The sequence below is a fragment of the Taeniopygia guttata genome, chromosome 3, assembly GCF_048771995.1.
Source record: "Taeniopygia guttata chromosome 3, bTaeGut7.mat, whole genome shotgun sequence".
Classification (NCBI taxonomy): Eukaryota; Metazoa; Chordata; class Aves; order Passeriformes; family Estrildidae; genus Taeniopygia; species Taeniopygia guttata.
Window position 1 is genome coordinate 57,822,792 of NC_133027.1, and position 27,838 is coordinate 57,850,629.

The 27,838-nt window shown below is 36.6% G+C and overlaps 1 protein-coding gene across 7 annotated transcripts in view; it reads right to left on the bottom strand.

The window, feature by feature from the left end:
* The window catches only part of AHI1 (Abelson helper integration site 1), an 84,924-nt gene extending 57,577 nt beyond the window's left edge, over positions 1-27,347 (bottom strand). For 2 of the 7 annotated variants that reach the window (XM_072926920.1, XM_072926921.1), the window contains exons 1-16: positions 26,073-26,652; positions 24,729-24,764; positions 23,100-23,171; positions 22,144-22,265; positions 15,656-16,266; positions 14,946-15,106; positions 14,434-14,647; positions 13,359-13,548; positions 11,713-11,808; positions 10,072-10,257; positions 8,971-9,108; positions 7,853-7,985; positions 6,742-6,865; positions 4,399-4,628; positions 3,291-3,394; positions 2,342-2,460 (exon numbers count right to left, since the gene is read on the bottom strand). In XM_072926920.1, coding sequence (XP_072783021.1) covers positions 2,342-2,460; positions 3,291-3,394; positions 4,399-4,628; positions 6,742-6,865; positions 7,853-7,985; positions 8,971-9,108; positions 10,072-10,257; positions 11,713-11,808; positions 13,359-13,548; positions 14,434-14,647; positions 14,946-15,106; positions 15,656-16,266; positions 22,144-22,265; positions 23,100-23,109 — 2,438 coding nt within the window. In that variant the 5' untranslated portion in view covers positions 23,110-23,171; positions 24,729-24,764; positions 26,073-26,652. The other 5 variants (XM_072926918.1, XM_041715181.2, XM_030267976.4 and 2 more) reach the window with 5 other exon arrangements.
* Between the last annotated feature and the right edge of the window lie 491 nt (positions 27,348-27,838).

Below are 27,838 nucleotides of genomic sequence, written 5' to 3' on the forward strand. Positions count from 1 at the left end.
AAGAATACATCAGCTTGTAAGAGGCTATTTTAAACATGAAGCATAGCTTGGAAAACAACACCAAAGTTCAACATGGAAACTAACCCAGCAGCAGTACTACAGTGCAGAATTTACAGCAAGAAGAACAGCAATAGGCCACCAAAGCCCTCAAGGACAGAAGACAGTATTATTTCACATTTGTTACTGCAAAAACAGTGGAGGTATGCTGGGAGAAGTGCAGTGCATTTAATATTACAGGAAAATGTCAAACAATATTCCAAATAAATATACCCTGGATGATCCCACAGCAACTCTATATTACCCCAAATAAGAATTTTAGCTGTATGAATAAGATAGCATCTCTGAGATGTCATCAGAAGAGCCCTGCAAGATGTAAAACTAACCTTCATGTGAAACCCTAAGGACAGGGCTGAACTAAAACCAAATCCCTGATTACATACCTAAGTGACAGGACACCAGCATTATCCAAAAAGATCAAAAAAAGCAAGTTGAAAGAGGAAAGTTAAGAGCAACCAGCTGTCAATCAAAGTGAACTGTGTTCATCTGTGACCTCCACCCCCTCTTTTCTCATGCAGGGAATGAACAGTTAATGCTGACGTGTAAAATTATCACTGCTGGGTATCTGACCCTGTGGTTTATTGATAGACTTAAAAGTCAATGTAACTGTGGGCTGTGGTCAAAGTAGCAGTCCTGGTGGTGTCCTCTCCACCCTTATTTTCCCAGGCTCTCCCTCATTTCTTCTCTAGTGTTTGGGCAGCTATCAGATAAATTTGATCAGAGAGCTGATTAAAATGAAAATTAATCATTTTTATTTGTAGGCTAATTTTTAGTTGGATCAGCTCACTGATCTGACTTACCCTACATCAAAAGATCTCTAGAAACTATAAAAAAGAAATGCTACGAATACACGGCCAAAGGTGTGGGAGATTGCAGGAGATGGTATGTCCAATGGATAAATTTGCTTAAAATAATTGTGAAATTGCATCCCATATTAAACCCTTTCTTAAGATTAATATGCATGCCCATCTTTCCCTCTCAAACTAAAACCCTCTGCATGTGTTAGAAAGAGAAGCAACAGAAGAACACTTCCTAAAAATACTACAGGTTTCCTCTCTTAATCCAGCAATTTCATGCTTCAATTGAGTTCAGCTTCTAGCATCATATTTTATCATTTACAGAAAAAGAGAAACATGCACCATAATATAGTAGAGTCCTCAGCTAGTTCAAACATTCAATCCAGTACAGAAACAGAATTGCTTAGTTTCAAAATGACCTTCAAGATCATTAAGTCCAACTGTTAACACAGAACTGTCCCATCCACTACTAAACCATATACCTAAGGGCCACCTCTACACATCTTTTAAATAGCTCCAGGGATTTTCTGTGTGGTGAGGAAAGGAAAGAAACCTATGAAATTAAGGATGAAACATTTTAGAAAAGTTGTTCATGTCTTTAATGTGACTTTCCAGAAGAGAATATTCCAGTGCATCTTATCAACACATGTAAGTGATTGGTGAGAGACTCTGCTCACTCCCACCCAATGAAAAGACAAAGAGGGAATAGACATAAATTGAAATATAGCTAATTCTGTTTAAAAATAAGAAAAAAGTCTTTTATCTTGAGGGTAAATGAACACTAGAACATGTTGCTCACAGAAGTTGTAAAATTTTAATCCTTCAAGATATTAAAAATCCAATTGGATAAAACTCTGAGTAGCATGCTGTTGTGATTTGATTATTGGGTTGAACTGATCATTATCCAAACATCAGCCTCAAGTGAGTCTATAATCGCCTTGCTTGTTATTTTTATTATTAAAAAAATCATGCTTATACCAATGAAGAAGGAAAAAAATCATCAGAAACTGCAAAACTACCTCACAGCCTGCTTAATAAACCATAATAGGTACATCACTGCATTTTTTAGTATTTATGATGATAATAATATCCATTTCATCATCAAAATATCCTTCCCAGAGTCTCAAAAATGCAAAACTAACACACAAATATTACCACTTCCAAGTTCTTTTCATGCCCAGATTGCATTTCAAAAGCGATTTCAATCTTTAGAAGACTAACATTGTATTCTTCATGGCACTTTAGGCTCCCAAGTAATCTAGGATATTTTAGATAATCTACTCCAAAAGACTTACTCAATATCACCCAAAAGGTCTGTAACACAGCAGTGTATCGAAATAATTTCCTAACCATAACGTTTCTATCCTCGATTATTAGGACGTCTTTTTTCTCCCCAGCTACACAACTAATACCATTATGGTATTTTATTTCTCCATGTAAATTTTAAAACATAAAGGAAATAAACATTTATCACCAAAAATACCAACATTCTGAGATCCATAATTCTCAGGGTACTGTCTTTGGCATGGATTAATAAACGCCTTCCATTTGGATGCACTTCCAAATGATTTACTGGTGTTCCTTTAATATCATTTTCTTTTATTTCCTACAGAAGGATGGAAAAATAAAGAAAATTACATAACTTTGTGTTTTAAAACTCATGTTTTTACACTTTATTGCTCATTTTTCTCTTGCATTACTACTTTTCTCCTCAATTCATTTTATTTGGTTAAAAAGTTTGTTCCTATATTAAGGCATTACATCCTAGACATCAACTTTTTACAACCATGAGGCAGATTCTGTTGGGACTGAATTTTTTAATTTCTCAATTTCTAAAAAAAATAAGCTGATGGCAGAAATTTTGACTGAACATTGGGGCTCTAAGATATGAACAAATGTGGTTTTTTAAGCCTGTGGTCTGTTTTACTTTTGTCTCTAGAGAGCAAAGCATTTACCTGTTAGAACAGTGCTATCAAACCTCAAGTATTTTCAAACCTCAAGTTTTTTCATGTTTTATATAGAAAAAAATGACAGAACCACAGAATCCTAGAATATCCTTAGTTGCAAGAGCCCCACTATGAACATCAAAGACGAACTCCTGGCCCAGCACAGGACAGCCCCATGAATTACACCAAATGCCTTGAGAGTCCAAATATTTCTTAAATTTTCTCAAGCTTGGTGGTATGATCACTTGCCTGGGCAGCCTGTTCCAGTGCCCAGCCCAATTAAGTTGCAAAATAATTTTTAAAAAGTCAGTGAATCACTGCACATTGTATCAGTTCTTCTATACCAGTTTTTAAAGAAAATACACCTCTGCAGTTAAACAAAAGGTTATGTATTAAAAAAGCAAAAAGGTTATGTATTAAAAATTCAAATCAGATTACTAGATTTGGAACAGTTCACATAAAAACAATACTAGTTAAGAATCCTGTTTACCTTATTGACCTTCCAGTGTTGAAAAAGGTGTGGAGAACTTCCTTTAACAGGTGTATCCCAAACTATTATCAGTCCTGAACTATCTCCTGAGAACATGTGGTGTCCTGAGAAATAATGTCTTATAAGTAAAAGACCACCCACCAAACAATAATACAGAAAACAAGAAACAACCTTTTGTTCTCTCATTTTTGTGAACAGGAAAATACCAATTCTTCCATCTCTTTTGCCATAATATACTCATTGCAAATGCATTTTGCTCATATTGCATGATATAAGCTGATACCATTAATCTAGATTTAGCATATACATTAAATACTGAGATGCAGAACATATTTTTTAATTTTTTCATTTTTATTCACATTCTAAAACCAGCAAAAAGTGAGCATTTGCAGCTCAACGAGCTTCACATAATAGCTCAATGCTTACTTATACATTCACTAAGAGAATCTTGAACTAGAACAAATAGTGTTTTCCAATATTTATTCTTTATAAAAATAGAGCTTTCCACTTTGTAGTACCTACTCCAGTGACTAAACCACCTATTAATGATGTCACTAATACTAGAAAAAAGGTCAAACTTTAATTTTAACCCATCTTCAACTCTCCCTCCACTAGTACATATCAGTACACCATTCACTTTCAGCTGTCATCCTACCAGTTAACATGACTCACAATGGTCAAACCTCTGTCCTTTTCTCTCCATGTTTCCTATTCTCTGTCAATACTGAAAATTCATCACCCTTCAACTTCTTCATTCTAGAGCTAAAATTCTCACAATCTCCGCATTTTCTTTATCAAATAGTCATAAATTGGTTTGGCTTGAAAGGGACCTTAAAAATCACCTAGTTCTGACCTCCCTGAAATGGGGAGGGACACCTTTCACTAGAAGAAAGCCCAGACCAATATGGCCTTGAACACCTTCAGGGATGGGGCATCCACAATTTCTCCTGTCCCAGTGTCTCAGCACTCTCCCAGTAAATAATTTCTTCCTAAGAAGAAATTCTTCCTAAGAAGAAACTGCCTCCATGAAGTAAAGAAAGCCAGTAACACTCAAGCTGGTCTTCAATTGGAAAGACAACTATTTGTAAAAGCAATATTAACTACATACCTTCTGCATCAAAACAAAGTGTGTTGATGAAACTTTTATGGCCATCAAGCTCCTGTAGCAGTTGCCCATGGATTTCTTTCACATTTGCATCCCAGATTCTAATCACTGAGTCGTAACATCCTGTCACGACCAACGAGTCAGCAACTGGGTGGTACTTGGCAGTGTAGACAAATGAAGGATGAGGGAAAACTCTCACTGCAGATGCTGCCTTCATCTCTATTTTCCACATTCTAAAAGAAAGCAAAGTTAGAACTTCTACTGTATAAAGCAGTCACACACACAGGTGTAACTGATGCCCATAGTTTGGACTACTGGTTCTAGCGGCAAATGCTTGCAAACACTTAGCAATACCTGTTTATCCCACCAATTTGTTCCACCTCTATTTAATCCTTTGTTATGGTACTTTCTAAAAAGAATTAAGAAAAATGTACTACTTTATACAGTATTTGGTCTTCAAAGCAAATTAATGACTACTTACTCACTTAATGGATACATTTCTCATTTTAAAATACTCATAGAGAATTCCATGAAATGAATTGGTTTCTTTCTTTCAGGAGTTATAAACAAATATATAACCAAACCTCTTCTGGGGTATCATTCACTTAAAATAATATTAGAACAAGAAAAGCCATAAAGAAACACTTAGGGCCAATAAATATAAATAAAATTCCAGAAAAATTTAGAATAATGATTACCAGCCACACAGTGATCACGATCTCAGGGATGTTTATATCCCATAAATTCACTTCTTACTATTAATCTATTTCCTATCCTTTGTGAACCATAGCTGTAAGATCAAACTTTTGTTAGTGTTTTCTATTCAATGGTATGCATTTTATTAGTGAGCCTTCCCCAAAGACGAGTCTACAAAGAATAAAACAGTACCCAGATCACTAAATACAGGTGAGCAGCACATTACACACAGTATTCAGTTACGAACTGCTATTGAATTGCTTTAGTGGCACCCACTTGTGGTGAGGCAACCACATCTGGTGGCTATTGAAGAATTCTAAGCTTACTCAGAGGTAAATTAATTAAAAAATTGCAACCCTTTAGAATACAATAATTAATCTGCAATTTTATGCAGAAAGGTCACAAGGAATTTACCTATCTTTTAGAATGGCTTTAATCTAACAAAATAAAAATTAATTTACTGCTCACAAATAGTCTGGGACTAAACCTTGGGAAGGCTTACATAACCCTTATGTTACCTTAGAACTCAGTATGAAATAATCCAAATAATAAACTTTAGTTTATTTAGTCGTGACTTTAAAGCAGTGGGGCGCTGAGACATTTTAAGCAGCTGAAGGCAACTCACAACAAATACAGGAACTAATAACTCATACACTGACTGCACATAGTACATAGAAAAGGAGGCAGACCACTACAGTTTAAACTTGCTGCCACAAATTCGTAGGCAATATAAATTACTGAAATTGATATTTACCTCAATATAAAAAATTTACTTAATCCACTCTCAAATTAAAAAAAAAAAGTGCTGAACTCTCAGCACACTCTATTTATGCCCACATACAAGCAGCAAAAAAACCCTAAAACAGTCCCACATGTACAACATATCATTTAACAATTCTTCTAGTGTTTCAGTTATGTAACTGCCTGTACCATTACTGAGCTGCATAACAGAAATAGATAGGGATGCGAAGGGTTAAAAAACCCAAAAAGCTCTATGAAAACCAATTAAGTTGCTGACAATAAAACTGTACAGTGTTCCAGTGATCTTTCCATGTGTTTATTTCCATTCCAACAGCTTTGAGGGTTTTGGTTTTTAAATATTAGTAGATCAATATTTTAACATGAACATTGTAGGGAAGCACACTGTAATTGAAGAGGATTTAATTTAAGAAATAGCAGTATCAAAATTCACAGCAATTTACGCTGAATTTACTAAGTGTAAATAACCAAAAGAACACCACCAATACAGATATATGCAGTGTGGTAAATTTACACCCATAACTTGAATCTTAAACTTTCAATTTCCTGCAAACTTAAGACCACATTCATAGTATGGCAATTTCTCCAGGAACAGAATATTGCAACTGTTTCAGAGTCTTCTTGAAATAAAATCTCTTTCATTTTTTACTGCACTGTAGATTTAGACACTAGGACTTTTGGAAAAGTTTTGGTTTCAAATACAGATACATTAGAAATAGTAAATACAGTGTAAGTGATTAACCCAATCACAATTTTTATATTATTCTAGTCACACAGAAACCAAATCTTTAATTAAAACATTATATAGCACAGTTTGTAATAAAACACTGAATTAGACCACTTTCTTTTCAACTTCTGATAGTATCTGCCAGAACATCTCATCATACTGACCTGACAGTGCCATCAGAGGAAGCAGTAAGAAGGCATTGATTGTCTTTTGACCAACAAAGATCATATACTATGTTAAGATGACCATAAAATTCTCTCAGGTACTGTCCAGAAGGAATTTCATACACTAGGGAAGTAGAAATAGAAAAATAAAAGTTTTGTAAGTATTTGCAGCAAAGCAGATGTACCTACAAGAGCCAAAGTTTAGTCTAATCTTAGGCTGATTTTCTGCTAGTTTAAATCAACTCACTTTCTTTATCTTTTCATTTTGAGGCAACAAAATGAAATAATTGCTAGATATGAACAGAGAGCAAGCATTTACCTCCATCTAGTGGTTCACAGATGTCACAAATGTCTTACCCCTTAAGAAACTCCTTATTTGCATGAAATTATTAGAACCAGATTAGGATTATGTTTGGTTTCCTTAAATTTTGAAAACTAATTGATCAATCTTAGTAATATTTTAACCCTGAGATAATTTTATGGGGTTGTGTAATATAGGAATCTAGATTTACTGTTTCTTGCATTTAAACACTTACTTTGCGTATTAAAAATACTGCTCTCTCTAAATCTCAAAACTTTTATGCAAGATTTAAGAATTATGCAATTGAAGCTACCATGATGAAGCAGTCAAAAATTTGAGTTATAAGGAATGTTTGTACTTCGACTGAACTGGATTATGGAAGAGATCAGCTTCCAGTACTATGTCTGGAGATGGTAACATTCCAGTATCTAACTTTCAAGACAGGTTAGGAGAAAAACTTACATGAAAAGTGTGTGAGATGGAGGCTTAAAATGTTATTTGCCTTAAAACATTGTCATCAGAAACTACGTTCCTTCTGCAAACTGATTTAGTATTTCCATTAGGCCTCCGGGCAGAAATGGTGTCATTTCATACCATTAAACTGTGTATATGTAACCAAAAGCCAGTTCCAGCCCTATCAACACAGAAAGAGCATTTTCCTCAATGCTCTTTATTGCACAGAACAATCATCTAATCACAAGTACAGACCAAAAACTCTAAAAAAGCACAATTTAAAAATTAACTTCCCTTAATCTTCAATTTCCAAATACATGGATTATAAGCAAAAAGCCAAAATGTATTTAAACTTACAAGCAATGGGGTAGCCATTCCTTCCTGCACATGCTGCTGCCAGCGTTCTCCCGTCGTGAGAGAAGCGGATGCAGAAGCAGCCCATATCTCCACCTCGCAGGGAAAGCAGGTGCTTGTTGGGTAGGCGGCAAGCCTGGCTTTTCAGGGAACAATTGGTAGGAATGTTACCTATCCAAAGCGTGGAACACACTCTTAGCTCCTGACATGCAGAAGCTCTAAAAGGCTAGTAACATCTTAATAGCATTCCAAAGTAAAATTCAATGTATTATAAACAGAGACAGCTTTGCAGGCCTAGGCCTCATGAATGTGTATCTCTTTCTGCCCCATTATTGCAAACAACTAGCACATTTAAAAAAAACTAAAAAAAATGTAACTTGAAATAAACTCCCTAATCTTAAGAAATGCTTAATAACGCATCAGTGATGTAAGCTGTGGAGTTAGACTGTAAATCAAGGTTGCTTAAGGAGCCTAAGCATACCTTTTAGTAACCTACTGACTGCAGTGTGAACTCAGAAACCCAACCACAGGCACTCAAACCTTTGGTCTTCTACCAAATAATTTTAACATTCCTCATCTGTACTTAAATATCTGACTTTTAAGGATAGAACTAGAGATGAAAAATCTCAAAAAATTTAAATGGTATTTTAGACCCCTTTCCTTTCTCCCAACTTATCACCTCTTTTTGACCCAATGGCTTTTTCTCCAAAACTAAATTCAAAGTTTAAGGTAAAGGGCAATATTCACAGCAGTCATGTGGTGCTTCAAAGTAAGCTCTTTCTTTTTTCATAGCTTAAAAATGTCTTCAAGAAACAAAAAGAAAAGTCAAGAAAATATATTTCTAATCAAGTTGAAGTCTGAGAACTGGCTTCCTGTCTTTCTTCTTACTCTTTCAATTTCTTAGCAAATTCTACAGATAGAAATATCTGACTCTTCAGGTAAAAAAATGCTAAAATCAACCATATTTGCTAAGGTTAAGCCTCCTCTACTATCTATAAGAGTTTATGCTTTTTTAATATCTTTGTTTGACTTTTTAATTAATTACTTGTCTCATAATACTTATAAAAATATAGTAAATATTTAAATTATTTTCAATTAAAATTCAAATAAAAATGCTTCACCTGTCCAGGCAATCTTGACCATTTAAATGGCTCCTTTTTCTCCTCTAAAGAAAGTTCACATCCTTCTCTCTGCAGCTCAGACAGTGCTGCATTTTGTTCCTGTTGAACAGCTGCCATAGAGTGAAAAGAAGGACCAACCTTAAGGCAAACAAAACTGAGTATCAGAGAAAAAATATTTTTAAAGTGAACAATGTAATTTCTAAAAAGGTTAAAAGGTACTTTTAATTTCAATGTCTTGCATTTTTATATCTGGAACACAGAGACTGGAAAAGCTTAATACATGAAAACTGCATTGCAAAATGTCATTTAAAGTAACCAGGAGTCAGAAAGTAATTCAAGCTTCCAAAGTTTTGTCAATCCATGGTATCACAATTTTTTCAAATACTCAATTATCTCCTATTTTTAGTAACTCTTAAGGTCAGCGAAAATTAGAATTACTCCACTATTTTATTATACTGTACTACTGAGAGGGTGCACATCTCACCAGGCTTCCACAGACCACCCTTCATAGTACAAACATGAGCAGAAGAAAGTATTATTACAGCTCTAAATACAAATGGGAAATTATATAATAGAACAATACTGTACTTGCATCAGAAAAACGCCATATTTATCTTAAATGCCTATCTCAGCACAAACCAGTGTAAGCCTATTTTTAAAGTAGGTTTCATTTATGAAAAAAAATACAGCTCACTACAGCTAGAGGGTGCAGGGAAGCAAAGTTTAGTAACTTGCATATTTTCTCAAAGAATTTTTATACCTGCATGAGTTCAGTGACTTAAAAATGGCATTTCTGCTAATAAGAAGGAACATTAATCTTCAAGAAAGTACTCTGAAAGTTTTCAGACTGCCAGTGGCAAAATATTAAAAGTTGTAGGTAGAAAAGTATGCCTATTTTTCAAAGATACCTATGAAGGGCTGAGTTTCAAACACCTATCTTGAGATGTAACATTCTTATTATGTATTTTATATACTGCATGTAAGCACAGCTTTTATATACATGCCTACAAACACAGACTCACATGCTCTACCTAGGTACTAGTTCCTACAGAATAGTCTGCGTATTTGTAAATATATTTATATATTATATATTTAACTTACATGATCTGGCAGTTTCAGGCCTTTTACGGATACATATAAAGTTGATGGGTAACGATTTCTAGGACATTTTGCCCACCAGTCATAAACCTCAACTACATTTGAATGTGACTTGGTCCTTGAAGGTGGGTAATACAATTGCAGACGAAGTTTTCCACCAACATTTAGAATTCCATTTGCACCTACAAGCTGGAAGGGTGATAAAAAGAGGAAAGAGGAAGAAAGATGAACACAAAAGTAATTGATAATTGCTAATATCTTACCTAACAGTATAAACTCTTAAAATCCACCTCCTATTGCAGCAACATGTTAACTCTAAAAGTGATGATGAACTAAGCATGTATTTCATCCCCTCAGAATCAAATCATGAAGACTAAATCTTAGATGGCAGCCTAGTTTCAAAAGATGCTTCACAGCAGTAACATCTCAAAAGTGGGAAGACCTCTGCAGTATCTGTTTTTCTTTTTTTTAAACTACTACTTGCTAAAATCAACCAAATCTCTAAGGAATGCCAATCCAAAACCAGCTTTTTCCAAATCTGTCTTCTTTGAATGCTGCAATGAAGGGCATTGGGTAAAGTTTGGTTCAGAGCAGAAGATAAAGCAATGTAGTAACCTCTCCAACTTCAGAGGGGACAGAGTCATCTCTACTGAACTGAAGAATAGCAGAAGTACCTACTGCCATTAACACTGATCAGTGTTGAACTGAGACATTTCTACTTTGACTCATACAGATAAAAGAATAATGCAGGCAGATGCAGAAAGAATGAAGAACGGGCAACAATTTTATTCATATTTATGAGCTGAAAATTTGGTCTTCCCTCTGTTCAGGAGTAGGCTGTACTGAATGCCTGGATGTATAGCTCCTACCAGAGCTCTGCCGACAGACATGGGATAGCAGATCCCTGATTCCAGTAGATTTATCTTGGGCAGAGCTCAGAAGAATCTCTGTGTAGACTTGCTATGGAGGCCCCTATCCCTTCACCTAGACTTGCAGTCCATTATCTGTTCCTGTAATTCTCACATTTCCTCTATGTTGTGGACTGCTCAATGATTGCCAATGACTATCACACACAGGGGTAGGTGTAAATAAACAATCCTCAGGGAAACTGAAGTTTGTCAGCTCTCAAAGAACTGACACATTCAAGTTTCTCTTTAAAGTGTAGAAAGGTACACATGTGCTGGCTGAATTACCCATATCTCACATTTGGCACATTTGTATCTCAATTGCCACAGCATTTCAAACTCTGCAGCTGAAAATGAAAAGCATTCTATAATTAAGGGAGTCTTTTCAAAGACTGGACAAATGAAAATGTCACTAGAATACAGAACAGCTGAGGTACAGAAATTAGTGGATTTGCCATTTTCTTCACAATCACATAAACGCAAAGAAAACAACCTTCTGTACTTTATGAACAAACAAAAAAAAATTTAGACATTCTACATATACATTAGTGTCAAGCCTGTTACTGTGTTGACTTCATGGAGTGGAAGAAGAGGAAAAGAACAGCCAAGCAAACAAGGATTTTTTTTCTTCCATCTCTGTTGCTGAAAATATTTTTAAATGCTTTCCTCCTTAGTACTGTTAGAGATTTTCAGATAAAAGGATTTATGAATTTTTTTCTTCATTTAAATATTTCAGTACCTTTAGAAATGCCCAACAAATTTTTCGGTAACGACCTTCCTGAATTTTTACATCAGAGCTGGCTCTCACTTCATGCATAACTGGAGAATCAAGAACCTAGAAGTATCAGCAGGAATATAAATGTATTTCTAATGAATGTATACATTATGGTAAAAAAAAAAAAAAAAAAAAACAACTACTGAAAACATGCTTGATCAATTCACTAAATTAAACAGATTTAAATTTTAAGAAATTATAAAAACAGTGTTTCTTCCACACAAGTATAAAATTAGAAATAAAAGTCCTTATGCATGATGACTATTTATAACCTCCATTAAAAAAAGAAGTCTAGTCTTAAAAAAACTTATTATTGTTCTCCTTATATCTCAATAAGAGAAAAAATAATGTGTTATTGTGTTAATTAAGAATATGTTCTTAATAATTCAGAAATCATTTAGATCACAAATCTGACAGCAACAAACAGCTGCATATTAATCTAGATATAAAATGGCAGTCAAAAAGTTAGTTTTTCTTTCCTAGTTTTATCAGTTTTGTCATTGAATCAGTCATAGAACAATTAGGGTTGGAAGAAGCCTTCAAAGATCACAGAGTTCTGAGCCATAGGCTTGGACATCTTTCACTAGATGAGGCTGGTCAAAGCCCCATCCAACCTGGCTTTGAACACTTACAGGGATGCCTATGAGTCTTCATTTTTCTGTCAGGGACCTGAATTTTCCCATATTTTGCTACTCCTGGAAGTTTATGTGGTATGCAAAAAACCCTTAGAATAATACTTTTTTAAAACTTGTATTGCATAAACCACACTAAAGTCAAAAAGCGTTTTTTCAGTGGAATCCTACTTTTGGTTCCAGTATTATTTCCATGAAGAATCTTCACATACAAATGTAATTAGTTTTGTGTTAAGCAATTAAGGATTCTTAATTCTATAAACATGTTCATTTACAAGCATCACAAAACATTAAGAAACATATGGCAATAAATTATATTCAATTAATTGTAATTCAATATGGCAATAAATGATAGTCAAACCTATTTGAAAGAGGACAAAAAACAAGGAACAAAAAATATTTATTGCATGAGGTTTCCCTTTTTATGTTAATTGCACAGAATCTCTCTGTACAAATATTGAAATGCCTAAGCTAAAAATTATGTTGAATACATAACCTAAAATTTTTCCTTTAACATAATTGTATTGGAGGACAAATTAACAATTACTTTATTAAAACTGGGACAGGAGAGGTGGATGTGTAAAATGTTAATGGAAATAATGCAAGGGTTTGTTCATTGGTAATGAGGTGCCACTACACGCAGACAAATTCTACCTTTGAGTTTCTTCTACTTAAAAACTCTTTTCAGATTTCAAGAATGTGAAAAGAGTGATATCCACCATATCTTACCAGCCTTCTCCAGAAGTTTGAAAGCTGATTTTATAAGAAAGCTTTGTGCTCCTTCTTACAATTAAAACAGGATCCTTTCCTATAAAAAAACCCACTTTTGGTATCTTGACTTGACTTTGTACCTTAAAGCTATGGTATTAACCCAATTTAACTGAAATAAAATACCCAATTAAGTCAAATAGATACTGATGAAGAAACAAACAAAGAAGAAGAATGTGAATAAATTGGGTGCAAAATATTTCATCTTACCTCAAAAAACAGGATAACCTGAGGGTTTTCCTCAGTGTTTTGAATAAAATAAGTAAAACGTTCATTAAATATTACTTGCTCTTCCCACTCTGGAATTGTTGATTTAGACTTTCTAAAATCACATGGTTGTGTCATTACAGGAAGAATGTGCTCTACTTCTCCTTGTTCATAAGAAGAATCTTCCTTCATGCTGTTAGAAGATTTCCAAAGGAATACAATTGTTAGAGCATTTAAAAAGCAACCTTGAACAAAACAATATTTTCAACTACTGAAAGCTAAGAAACATGTAAGATACTATTTGCCCGATTCTAGAAAAATTTTCAAAACCCACTGACAATTTAAGACAATTTGCAATCTATATAGAAAAATTACAGTCTGAAGTTGAAAATCCCAACAATTAAGTTACTGTTAGCAAATTAATGCATGATGATCATGGTGGAGTCTACTGTTTAAGCCCCAGAAAAACCTGGTTTCAGGAAAATTATGGATAATGACAGTGGAAATAAGCAACTGAAGTAATTAAAAATATAAAGAACTAGACTTCATTTAAAGATTGTTAAAGTTCTTAATATAAAAGGCAGATGCTATTTATACTACAAGAATTTTGATCACATGTTCCTGGCTTTTACATGTTTTTGGCACTTAAGAAATTTTGCCTCTGGGAAGAATACAGAATGGACTATGTTGGAAATATCACAGATTCATGGAATATGCTGATCATCAAGTCCAACTCCTCGCCCTGCACAGCCCCATCCCCAAGAGTCGCACCATGTGCCTGAGAGCATTGTCCAAATGCTTCTTGAACTCTGTCAGGCTGGTGGTGTGACCACTGCCCTGGGGATCCTCAAGAGCAATACAGCAGTGCAGAGCATTTAGAAGTGCCAAAAGGAAACGTAAAATATCACCCTCATTTATGGTATGCATATATACACACATTATCATAGATGCAGAAACTAATGAACAACTACACAAGCTTAAAACACCCGCTTGTTTTCATTTTCTTATTTAATTTGTAGGGAAGAGTATACCTAGTAATTGCAATCAGTAATAATAATAACAGTTTATTAAATGTTACCTATAATCCTTCTTCACATACAAGCCACTTCTCTGATCAACAATATGGATTTTGACCACAGGATGAGATACAAAGTGATCAATTTTAAGTTGATCCGATCGATGGATATAAACTCCCAAAACAAGATCATCGCCAAAACCAAATTTAGACTGAGTTAAAATTTCTGAATTCTTCATTTCCTCATCATTTTCTGGAGCAATGTCTGTGGTTTCTTCTAGAAATTGGAGCAAAGTAAACAAACTGTCACTAGTGGAACATGGTAACTTCTGTCTCAACTCAAAACTACTTATACTAAACAAATTTTCAATAATCTAGATTGATTTATCAAATAAATATACTCACAAATGAGCCTCAGAATTGGAAGAACAGAGGTACAACTAATTAACTTAAGAAATATAAGTAACTCAAACAGCTCAATCACTTCTGTGCTACTACTATGGACAAGTATTTCTGTAGCAGCACAAAAAAATTGCAGCTAAGTAGTACAGTATTATAACATTTTGTTGGCAGACCTTTTCTGCTTTTCTTCTTAACCTTCTTGGTTTTAGGTTTCTGCTTTTCAATGCTTGCCTCCAGTTTCTGTCCTTCTGATGTAAATAGTCTTTCAGGTGAGTGACTTTCATTGCCACTTCCTTCTGGATGATGATGCTGCAGCTCAGAAAGGGACATTGCACTGCAAGGTAATGGATCACTGTCAGCAACTGCAGTCCACTGCATATATTGATACAATTGCTCATTGCCATTTCTAATCCGCTTGAAATTCTCCAACTCATCATCTGTGTATCTTGAAAACATAACAGCCCCAAGCCCCATTAGTGTCTTGCCTTTTTCAGTGTTCTGCCCTCTTCCTTTTCCCCTAATTTCCAGAGAACTGCAGAACCATTTATGTGAAGAGGTAAACAAATACTTTTTTGCTGGATCAGGGCCATCACTTATCACTATAAAAAAAATCATGCACAAAACTATCTTAATTTAGTTAAGAGTGAATTCCACAGTAAACAAACATCAAATAGCAATGAAGAATATTTTTTAAAATGTTAAAAAGAATCTATGAGCTAAATATTAATCATGACAGCCTTTTGAGAAAAGATTTAGTACTGCTTCTTTGTACCAGTCAATCACTTAGAAAATATGAACAATTTATCAGAAAGCTGCTGCCTATCTTAAAATGAAACATTTTGTATACGATTCACAGACACACATGTACGGTTTGCCACGTTACCTTGTTTCAGCTTCAGTTACAATTCCTCGCTCTTTCTTCTTTTTCTTCTTTTTGCCCACTTCATTATTCAATGCTACTTCATGCCTTTGAACAGTGGAGGTAGATTCAGACATCTGTTCTTTAAGTTTCTTTCTCATTTTCGTTTTAATTGCATTTGCCTCTTCCTCAGCCACATGCAGCTGATAGGCTTGAATAAGCTGCTCTTCCTCTTCTAATTCAGTTACTCTTCTCACTTCAGTCAAGAAATTTTTGATCTTTCTATCACCTTCTTGATCAGGTACATCTGTTTGTGATTTACTTTTTGTTTTCTTCTTTGGAAAATCATTAGTTTTTTCTTCAAAACTCTCCAATTTAGCTTCATATAAATCTTCCTCCTCATTAAATTGTTCTTGTAACAGTGACTTCTTTTTCTTCCTGTTCAACTTTAGCTGCTTGTTCTCTTCTCCACTAACAACATCATTGTTTATTTTCTTTGCAATTGATGCTTTCTCTCGCAATTTATTTTTTGTAAATCTTGGGCTCTCTTCTTCAGGATTATATGTATTGTTTATAATTGCTTCATCATTCACACATTCCTTAGATAGATCAATATTATTTCTAAAGGTATCAAGCTATAAATGAAAAGAACATAAAACATTTGTACTAAAAATCATATTCCAAGGATAAACACTGCACTTCATTATTCCTTCAGCAACATTTCTCAAAGTAAAATTAAATCAAAGATCTAGTTATTTTCTTGTTTCAATTTGACAAGCAACAGATTGAAAGTCAACAGAAAATTCACACTGAAAAAAATGTTTGGTATTTGGGCACCTCATCCTCAATGTTACAGTAAATTTTCACATGACTTTTACACATAGCCGGTTAAAAAAGGAAACCAACAAGTCTACTCAATAAACAGATACCAGTGTTTTACACTGCAGAGGACAAGACTAAATGCACTACAAGAACAAATACTTTCATCCACTGAAAATCCAAGTTAGAGACTTCAGAGATTTTCAAGTTAGAGATTTCAGGCTCAATTGTTTGCAGTCTCTTCCACTGAAAGCTGCTTGTCAGAACAAAATTTCAGCTAATGTGTTTGTTTAAGCACTTCTTGATGGTTTTATAGAAAATTCACTGTAAACTTTCCTCTCTCCTTCAAGTTTCTATTTCTGGATACAAAAGGTTATAATGCCACTTCCCTGCCTCCTTGGATATGTTCAAGGCCAGGTTGGAAGGAGCTCTGAGCATCCTGATGTAGGTCAAGATGTTCCTGATCATGGCAAGGCACTTGGGTTAGATCACCTTTAAAATTCCTTTCAATCCAAACTATGATTCTATGATAATGCCAGAGAATGTAGCAAGTAACTGAGGTCTAATTCTGTAAGGTCAACACAGAGATCTCTGTTCTTTGATGTAACTTCTATAAAGACACTGAGGTTCATTTATGCTGTTGTCTTACAGAAAACTCTCTTAGAGCTTCAACATGAAAAATTAGAAAGGGCTTTAAAACACAACAAAAGCAAATTTAAAAGTTTGGAGAAAATATACATATCTGCCTACAAAGTTTTATTTGCCAAGACCTTCTTCCTCAATAAACAAAGACATTATTCCCTTCTAGTCAGGATACAACTCCCAGTAACAGAACCATGTTTGTCTCAAACATTTGTAAATGTAAACATTTGTAAACAGGAACAATACGTGTAGTAAGTGTGAAAAAACTGTCCTTTAATTTTCATCTTATACATGATTAAAGAGACTACTAACATCACATTTATTTGTAAGTCAATGATTCAAGAGGATGTGGAAAATTTAATAGAAATAACTTGAAAAACAGAACAGAATAAGCAAAATAGAAGTATTAAAGAGTAAGCTTTGTATAAACTAAAAAAACCTCCAAAACAGAATAATGTTCCTAATAGACCCTTCACTTCCTTACCTTTATTTCTATGAATAACTTTAACTGTAAAGTAGGAGAAATGAAGATTAAAACACACTAACAATTAAAACCCAACTGTGGCCAATAACTAAGGTCTTGCTGATTTTTGTCTTTGATAAGACACCCATCCACTAAGTGCAAGTAGCAGAATTATTTGAGAAATCCTAAACAAAAAGCCCTCATCTATGACCTGGTCAAGAGTTTCTAAAATAACTCTGATACTCAAGAATAATCTCCTTAAAGAAATCTACCTGATGCAAAAAATGGCTTGAAATACTTACTAGAACCTGTTATTTATTACTGCCTATAAACAAAAAATCATAGATTCATAGAGCCACTTAGGTTGGAAAAGACTTCTAAAATCATCAAGTTCAACCATTAATCCAACACCACTAAACCATATCCCCCAAGTGCCACATCCACATGCCTTTTCAACAGTTCTAGGGATGGTATCTCCACCACTTCCTTGGGCAGCCAGTGTCTGACTATCCTTCCAAAGGAAAAGCTTTTTGAAGTATTTAAACCTCCTATGGTACAACTTGAGGCCATTTCCCCATAATGAAAATAAACCACAATCTCAAACTACAGCAAATTTCAGGAACATTAATGGATACTGCAGGTACAAAGCTGCTTCAGCAGTTCAAACATAAATTCCTCAGATAAATAGCCTGTATGATCTCAATTCAGGCCATCTTTCCCACATGCTGCAATTACATGACATAATTAAACAGTGAGGAAAGATGCAAAGAAGTTACAAAACAAAGAAGTAAAAGCCAAGAGATTGATAAAAACCTTCAGATTAGGATTCTGGAAGAGGTGGGAATACTGGTATAGGTTCTCTGAAACACAGGACTAAGAGATACCAAGTAAGAACAATCATCAATACATACACACTGAACTGAATTAGAGAAAGGAGTTGGGCTGGAAAAGCAGCTCAGTAAGACAGGCCTGTCCCTGGAGTAACTCCAGAGGGCTGCTCACCTGAACCTGGCTTCCTCACCTTAAAATATGGAACAAATAAGAAGGCTTTGTTTCACAGCTCTGTGGCCACATTACCCCAGGGCAGAGGAAGCACTCCCCCTTGGAAACAGCCTTGCTTGCACTACTGGCTTGAGAGGAGCAGGGGATGGGTGACAGCCAAGGTGCACACACATGGGCTGACACTCAAGGCTCACACTACAATTAGTCAATCACAGGTCACATCACTGCCATTCGTGCCCCAGAGCTGTTAGGGCCAACGCCTTTTCAAAGGACTTACACCTTTTCAAAAGGACTTCTCAAACACTCATGAGTGGAAACTGGCATTGCATAGAGTGAGTTTGTCACAGGTGTTTGGAAACATGTGTAACCTGATTTACAGAGGTACCTGAATTTCTGCCCATCATAACACAGGCACACCTTGAAAAATTTGGGATGGACACTGCCAGCCCACGGAAGCGCTGATAGGTACTGGTTGTAAAAGACCATTAACCTACAGTTGAATTGTTACTGAATGTACTTGTGATGATGGCTTGTTGGGTGGGATGTTTAAGAAAATTTTAATGTACTAGGAAAACAGTTTTACTTGCCATTGCTTGTGTAAGGCTATAAAATATAGACACTCAAACCTAGAAGAGCTTCAAGTTACAGATAAGATGATGGGCTTGGAATTTTTTCACCAAATTTTAACAGAAAACATTGAGAAAATGTATAGATCAATTATACAGTCAACTACTATCAGTTCTCCTATTTTATGCAGAAGAAACAAAGGTATAAAATCCAGTGGAAATCTCAACAATTATTCAGTGCCTTTCAGGCTACAAGCCAGATAAATCTGCTGCAGCCCTGCCTTGAACACAAAACCCAAGTTACCAATGCCTGTCCCTTCCAATATTGTAACCTGATCAGATTACAGTCTAAGAAAGAAATTTCTGCCTCCATACAGCGATCTGACCTTTTCATTTGGTAGAAAGTTTTTAAACATCCTCTTTTCAACCACAGAATTTAGATTGAACAAAATAAATTCATTCATTTTCATGATGAATTTAGACAGATTAATGTACCTGGACTTTGTCTGATCTGTGGCTTGCCTCATTCAAACAAGTTGTAATAGGAGGCACAAATGGTAAAAAATAAATATGGTTGCTTCCCTAGAAGAGATATTAGCAAGTTCACATTCTGACTGTGTCTCAATTGCTTTTTTTTTCCACAGTGCCTTCAGACTTCACACCCAGTGCTCTAGCAGCTATTTACTGAACAGCAAAGCAGAACTTTCATTGGCCACAGCTGATGCATATTTCCATCTCCATTACAAGCTCTTCAGTCCTACCAGTTGTGGCTTTAAACTCATCCTGCCCTACAGACATCAATCTTTCCTCTTCCAAGCAGACTGCTTCCCTGTTGTCCAGGCAGGCTCTCCAGGCAATAGGCACACAAAGCAAATCCGGCAGGCAGGCAGGCAGGCAGGCACTCTCCTTATCCTCACTTCTGTCATTTAAAACCAGAACAACCCCCTGCAGCTCCAGAACTCAGGTTTCAAAGAAACAGTGGATGATAAGGGGAAAAGTCTTATTAATCTCTAAGAGAGGCTAGAGCAAAGACAAAGGAAGGAAACAAACTGGAACATTTCAAGTGGAAATAGGCTCTGAACCATGACCTGTTTTTGATCAAAGCTAGGAGACCATTTATGGCAAGTGCACGACATGAAGCAAACCATCACTGACAAATTTCACATTATTTCAAGATATGTGAAACTCTGTACAGTTAAATCATATGAACTGAAGAAAATGGGAACAAAACCAGCCAACCTCGTCCATCTACCTACTCTTCCACTCCCACACACATTTATTTTTCACAGAGAAATGACTGTTTATTTGCTGAAGCTTTTACAGAAATTTCTACTTGAACGCAACCAGCACAGAAAATACCAACCTGAGCTCCTGCAACTTTGTCACGCTTTAAGGAAATACTCCAAATGGTCAGTAATGGGTTTCAATACAAGCTTTCCTCATATCCTTAATTTTTAAGTGTTTTCATTTGTAACATTTATAGCTTCAACAAAGCCAGAAATTTGAATTTCGACACTGATCCTAGAAATGCTTCTTAATTTTCTTGCATACCAATGAGTTTTGATTCAGGTCACTGTGATTTTAAGTGTTTCTACATAACTCCAAAACACTAGTGTTTCACATCAGAGACTTATGGAATGGAAACCAATTCTAAAACCAAAGAGAGTTTAAAATATTTATGAGTAATATGTAGTTGCATATGAACATATGTGTTCAAAAATACTTACATATTACAGAATTAAAAATTCACATTTCATAAAAAAGTAAACTTAACTGAGGGAGAACTTAGTATTTTATTTACATACATACTAGTAAATAAGGGAAAAAAAACCACCTATTTTTTAACATCAAGTTGATTCTTTCTATAGACTATTGACTAAATAACATATACATCAAGGAATATAAATTTTTTTTTGAAATCCATACAAAATTCAACTTCAAATTGTCAAACTAAGACCAAATATTTAGCAATACTAAGTTTAATGTATTTATTCAGAATATATTTAATATATATAACTACATGTAACATTTATGATATTACATGAAATACCACCCATTTGTCTTAAATTAGTATTAATGAAGGAACATTCATTTCCAGAATCTGATTGGACACAATTGTAAGAAAAATGACTAAAAATATAAAACCTGTGGAGGAAAATAAAAAACCAGAATATTTGTCTTCTAAACTATTTACTTTCTTTCCAAATTCCAAATCTTCTAAGTCAATAATCAGGTATATATAGAACAAGTTCACACTGAACTTTTATTCTCCTCTTCAGGAAAAAGACTACAGTATGAACCATAACTCAAAGGGATTTCTGAGGCTCCTTTAGAGACAGATATGCCACAAACAAAAGCGTCATCTAACTATAAAGTTGGGGTGATAGAATCCTTCCTAACCTGCAAGTCACAAGCTAAGGTCAAAATCTTTAAAAAAAAATTGACATGTGAACAAGGAACCACTCAAGACACAAAGCTCAGAATATGCAGAAATTCACTGATTACTGAGATTTTAAAAAAGTAGAAAATGGAATCACCAATTACTATCTCTAATATTTTATTATCAGTTTTCAATTCACAGCTGTATTAGACAGATATACCTGTATTACACAGATGTAGTACTTTCAAAATTAAATACTTTCACAGACATAATTCTACTAGCTCTCAAACATCTCATTAACTCCCAGTAAAGTCAGTACTGAATTTGAAAAATTTTATGAAAAGGGGTATGGAAAAGCAAGTACTGGTGGACATTAAACAAGTGCATGCCTGCATGTGACACTTTCTTTTCACCACCATTATAGTCTACATCATTTTGGCATACCTTCAATTTACAATGATGCTTTGCTGTTACACAAAGAAGAAAATAAAAGCCACACCAAAACCAAGGGGGACATGCAGAAACATACTTCATACTTCATTTTTTTTAATGCTTACATCTCCTTTCTGCAGTATGTTTTCCTGATCTTTTTTCTGCTAAGGAAGGTAACCAAACAAAGCCTGCATGCTTTGTAACTCACCACAATACTCTCTTGAGAGTCAAACTTCTTTCTCCTTGATTTCTTTGCATCTGCTAGGCCAGCATGGCGTCTGAAGATCTCCTCAAAGCGGACTTTGGTTTTTGCCTTCGCCTCACTTTCAACTGCAAAAAGAAATTGAGAGTATGATTCGCCATCTCATTAATCACCGTTGCTAAAAAAAAGTGAATAATCATGCTTTAAAATTGCAAAGGATGAGAATTATTTACTGGGAAAATTTTAACTGAATACAAAGTGAAATTCTTGGTAAGAATTTCCACTGGCACCATAATCCATACAAGGATAACTCGGCAGCTTTGCATAGACACACACACCAGTCTTTCACTTGTTGCAGAAGTCAGTCCCATCTAACCTGTCTCCTGAAGAAAACACATTTTGAAGAGCACATGCATCAGCATCAGCACAAAACTTGGGCTAGCCAAAACAGAGGACAGATTACTGCCCTCCCTGTTTATGAGCAGAGGTGACACACTGTCTCCCAGGAGAAGCAGCAGCTCAGGGTTCTTACTGGGCCTGGAAAGAGCAGCACCACCCTGAGACAAACCTGTAAGAGCTAGGAGCTGGCACTCTTGCCTTTCTGTGAATCATGATACTGCCACCAGCAGCATTTCAACCCTTGAAGCAGTAGATGTTCTAGATCCCCTTAGGTAATGCTTAATTTGTAGCCAAGAATTCAAAATGCAACCTGGAACACCACTGAAAAAGGCTGTTGAATCTTCAGCTACAGCATATTTACCACTGTCATTACAACTTTTTGTAAAAGTCCTTGAATTTAAAATAAAAAAATAACACCACTTTGAAAATCAGCCATAATCATGAATTCAAAAAGGTGACGATGGAGCATTAAGGATTTATATAGGACAGAAATAACTTCTATCATTTGCACCTAGTTCTAACTATAAAATATGTACAAGAAATCAAACACAAAGCATCCTTACCTGCTCGCATTTTCAGTCCTCAGTTAGAAGTGGCTCAAGACAACAGCTGCTTCTTCCTCAGAATTCACCATTCTATTTAAAGTATTTAACAACTGTCATTAACGTAAGTGGTCCATAGACTTTGAGTTAATAATTAAATTTGTGCTAATTAGTATTAGGGATGACTATATTTTATTTAGAAAAAAGTATTTCCCTAGTGTCTAAATTATTAGAAATTTTCTACTATCAAATCCCAGCTCTGATACTTATTACTTGAGGGTAAATAAAAAACAACATTACAGTAATTTAATTAGCTATTTGGTTATTTCTGGGTGGTAGCCAAATTATTCAGGACTTCAGTCCTCCAGCCTTCTAAAAAACCTAACAGTTTATTTAAATAATAATGACCCATGAAACCATTTATGTTGAAGCCATTCTAATCAGATTCCTCTCCTGACAGCATCATTGAGGAAGCTGGCTGATAGTTTTCAATACAAAGGTTAGTATCTGCCAGCAAATCTAACTTTATTACAAATCCCTACATATTTATGTTTATACAAAGCATTTGTATTTTTATAAAGCAGACAAGCAACTACACGAAACTCATTTCTCTAAAGAAAAAAAAAAATGTTAGGCCCTCCTGGTTGTGGAGAAAAGCCTGCAAATGCAATCCAAACAAGGATAAGCTTGAAGGCAAATAAAAATATCACACAGGTTTATCTTTTCATCAAGAAAATTCAGACTGTTCTACAAAAAACTTTAATACAAAGAGCTGTTTTGTAAACACCAGTTCCTAGGGAGGTGTGATGCTCCCCTTAGCCTTCCATGCAGGGAACTCTGGTACCTGTGTCCCCCACAGCCCACCAGATACCAGCTCCAAGTTCTCCCTAGGTACAGCCCTTGTTAGGCACCAGTAACTCACATTCACCACACACCCAGACTGCACTGATCCTAGCAAACTGCACACAGCGTTAAACACTGCCACGATGTGTGGTTGCATTATTCTCACACCATTTTGGTCCAAGCCACTTAACACTCACCCAAACTATGTCTGAAATGACACTGATGAGGTTGCAATATTTTCACTATCTAAAACCTGTTCTGACTCCTGACAGCAAAGCTCTACTGTCTCAACTAAACCAGTAACTGTTAAAAATAACACTTCTTACAATAAATTAAAAGAGAAAATACTATTGAAAAACAAAACTGCTTTTGCAATTTATAAGTGGTTAAATCTAATGGCATTTTAAAAAGTACTACAGTTACTAAGTGCTGCTTTCCAAATAGTCAATTCACAACTGGCTAGAAAGCACATAATTTAGAAGAGCAGAAAACTAAATAAATTCAAAAAATACAGCAGATTCTATCACTTCAATCACTGACTGAGGACCACAGAAACATGGAAAAGTATCTTATAATTAGCTGAATAATTTCAACAAGAAATTAAATACTGAAGGGCTCTTAAAGCAAAAATTATGAGACAATATAGTATACAAAAGCAAAATGGAATAAGTGCATACCTATTCTAAGTACTATTCTATTTAAGTAGTCTAAGTAATAAGTTTCTGGTCAAAGGTTAAATAACCTATAGGTTGGTTAAAATACTAGTCTTACAGATATTTTTTGATTATAATGGAACAAACATCTTACCAAAGGCTAGGGTCGCCTCGTGTCTACAAGCATGCCCTGTAAAATGAAGAATTAGCAAAATTCACCAATGAGTGCAAAACCGTTTGTTTATTTAATCAGTGTCTACCCTGTTGTGGCAATAAAACTAAGAGATAAAGTCCTCTCATGACAGCACTACTGTTTAATAGGCATTTCCAATTTAGAGGTTCATGGTCTTTGACATGCTGCTTTAAAGCAACTATCAGGCTTGTGTAAATATAGATCATTAATCAACAAGGATAAGAACAAGGCTGTTTACTTAGTGTAATCTCACCTTAGAATAGGAGAGATTTAATTGTATATCAAAGTTCAGCAATCACTGTGCCCCAGTCTGAGTAAGCTCAGCTATCATTAATTTTGTAAAATGCATTTTTGCCTGATCAGATTGGATCTCTTCCATGTTAGTAAATATAAGACAATCCAAGACTGACAAAAACACATACCTGGAAAGTGACATTCCAGCCAGCAGGAAAAAATAGCAAAACAAATTCATAAAGTCTAAACTTACAATTACTACACTTTACTGAAAATAACCTAGCTTGTTCTTCTCCAATATTCTATTTATAAAGTGATTCTACATTAACCTCTTGCTCTTTTCACAGTATTTTACAATATTCATTGAGTTGCTATATTCTACATCTGTAATACAGGAATTCTATGCTAAACATGCCATGATAGTCACCATACACAAAACCCACTTTTACTGACCACTAATATAAGATTTAAATCAAACTCACACTAATATGAGCAGCACATACAGAATTTGCACTGAACAATGGGAAGTGAAAAAATTTTCTACCCAATTATAACTATTTAGTAAACTCAGCTGACAAAATATAATTGCACACTTAGGATTTTCCTGAACAAAATTCCTTGTTTTTCTTTCGTTGCAATAAGTGAGCATAAACTTCAGTGTCTGAAAACAAGTAGAACATCAGGCCTTGTTTATTTCTCACCTTTAGATCACAGAGGGAAATCTTGGGTTTTACTAGTAAGCATCTAATTAAGCTACATGTAGGGATCATTATTCTTGAGATGTAAAAGAGCCTCAGCTCAGAATTATACAGCAAAATTACACTGAGATGAATGTGTTCCTCTTCACTATTGAAAAATCTGACATCAAAAACCAATCTAGTTTTATTAATAAAAATTCAGTGTTTAAGTCCAGAAAACCGACAGACGAAATAAACACCTATGTAAAACCTAGTAAAAGTGCAGTAGTTTTCTACCAGTTTAGATGTGCCTGTAAAAACATTATACTCATACTAATAAGAAAAGATGTTTTAAAAAGCTGGTGCAACCCTCAGTTTTTTAATAGTAACATACCAGAAAGTTTTTGCGTCGTAGGAACTGTTAGGTTGCGGTTTTTACCCCAGAAATTTGGCACCTTCAGTGCAGAGAAAGTTGCAAATAGACTCTGATGGCAAAATTACTGACTTCAGTTCTATGTAAGGAAATATAGACGACTTTTATTGTTTGCTAAGTTATCTTAGATGGTAATTATTAAAAAATGTTCTTAACAAGAGACCGCATTAAGTATTTTAATTTCCAATGTGACATTCTGCTTTGCCTGAAAGAAGATTTAAAACATGTAAAGGGACTTTCCGACCCCACACCACAACTTGGACTAACCGACGGAATTATTTAACGAGGATGTGATGCGCATCCAGATGCGCGTCCCGCACGCGAGGGAGGCATCCCCGCGTCGGAGCCCAAGGTGTCAGGCATGGAGAAGCACTGTGTATGTTCACTGCAGCTGCCCAAGCATGTCACCCCAGTGAACTCCGGAGCTCGGGAAAAGCGGGGGTGGGGTGGCGGGGGCGAAACAACGCCCATCTGGGATTAGGGCTCCCCGCGGCACTGCCCCGTGCCAGCGCGCCGGGAGCGGACAGCGACAGCACTGAGGTCGCTCTAGGCCGCCGGGCCGCTCCGGGCACGCTCGCCAGCTGCGCCAGCCGCTCCCGCTCCCGCTCCCTCCCGGAGCGCGCCCGCGCACCCGGCCCGCGCTGGCCGCCGCCCAGCCCGACCACGCTCCCGCCCCTGCTCCCGCTCCCAGCCCAGCCCCGATCCCGCTCCCGCCCCTGCTCCCGCTCCCAGCCCAGCCCCGATCCCGCTCCCAGCCCAGCCCCGATCCCGCTCCCGCCCCTGCTCCCGCTCCCAGCCCCGATCCCGCTCCCTGCCCAGCCCCGATCCCGCTCCCGGCCCGCGCGCGCCAACAGCCGCGCTCCCGGCGCGGTCTCCGAGCGGCCGCGGCCGTGCCCAGCCCCAGGCTGAGCCCCCCGCCCCGGGGCGAGCAGGGGAGCCGGGGGAGGGAGCAGCGGCGGGAAGGCGTTACCCAGCGCTACCCGCCCCCGGGGCCGCGCACTGCGACCAGCGGCGAAACGCGCCCGGCGGCGCCCGGCCCGGGGCGCGGCCCCGCTGCCCGCCGAGGGCAGCACTCACCCGGCCCCGGCCCCGGCCCCGTCCGCTCCCGCGGCGGCCGCGACGTGGCCCGGCGGCGGCTGCGGCCGCCCCGCCTCCCCCCTTCCCTCCGCCAGTGCGCTCTTCCTTGGCCCCGCTCCCCCCTCCGCAGCGCCCGCGGGTGGTTCCGCCCAAAACAATCCCGGCTGCCAGGGGAACGGCGCGCGCAGGGGGCGCGGGGAACGGGAAAAACAAAACAAAAGAAAAAGGAACAGACAGCTCTGAAAAGCATTAGAAACGGGAGCCCTCGCACGGCTATTTCATCGTCCATTTAAAAAAAACAAAACTGTCGAAAGTACATATTAGCTCTCAGAGTTCAGACTAACAAAAGTAGCTTGGCGAAGAATAAAGTCCCTGGGTAATGGGCTCTGTTAGGCTCAGGAGGGCAAGTGACAAGTGTTTGGAATGCACACAAGCTTTCTGCAAATAGTAGCACAAATTGACGTCCTCCAGCTATGCAGATACTGGATAACTTCTGTTTGCTGCCTGATTTAATAGTTGATTTAAGCAGTGTTTTGGGGGATATTTTTTCTTCCCTCTTAGGGATAATTACCTAATAAACTTAAGCATTTTTGTCATTGAAAACCTGTATACTCAATTCTTCTGTGTAAAAAATTATTAAAACTATAGAT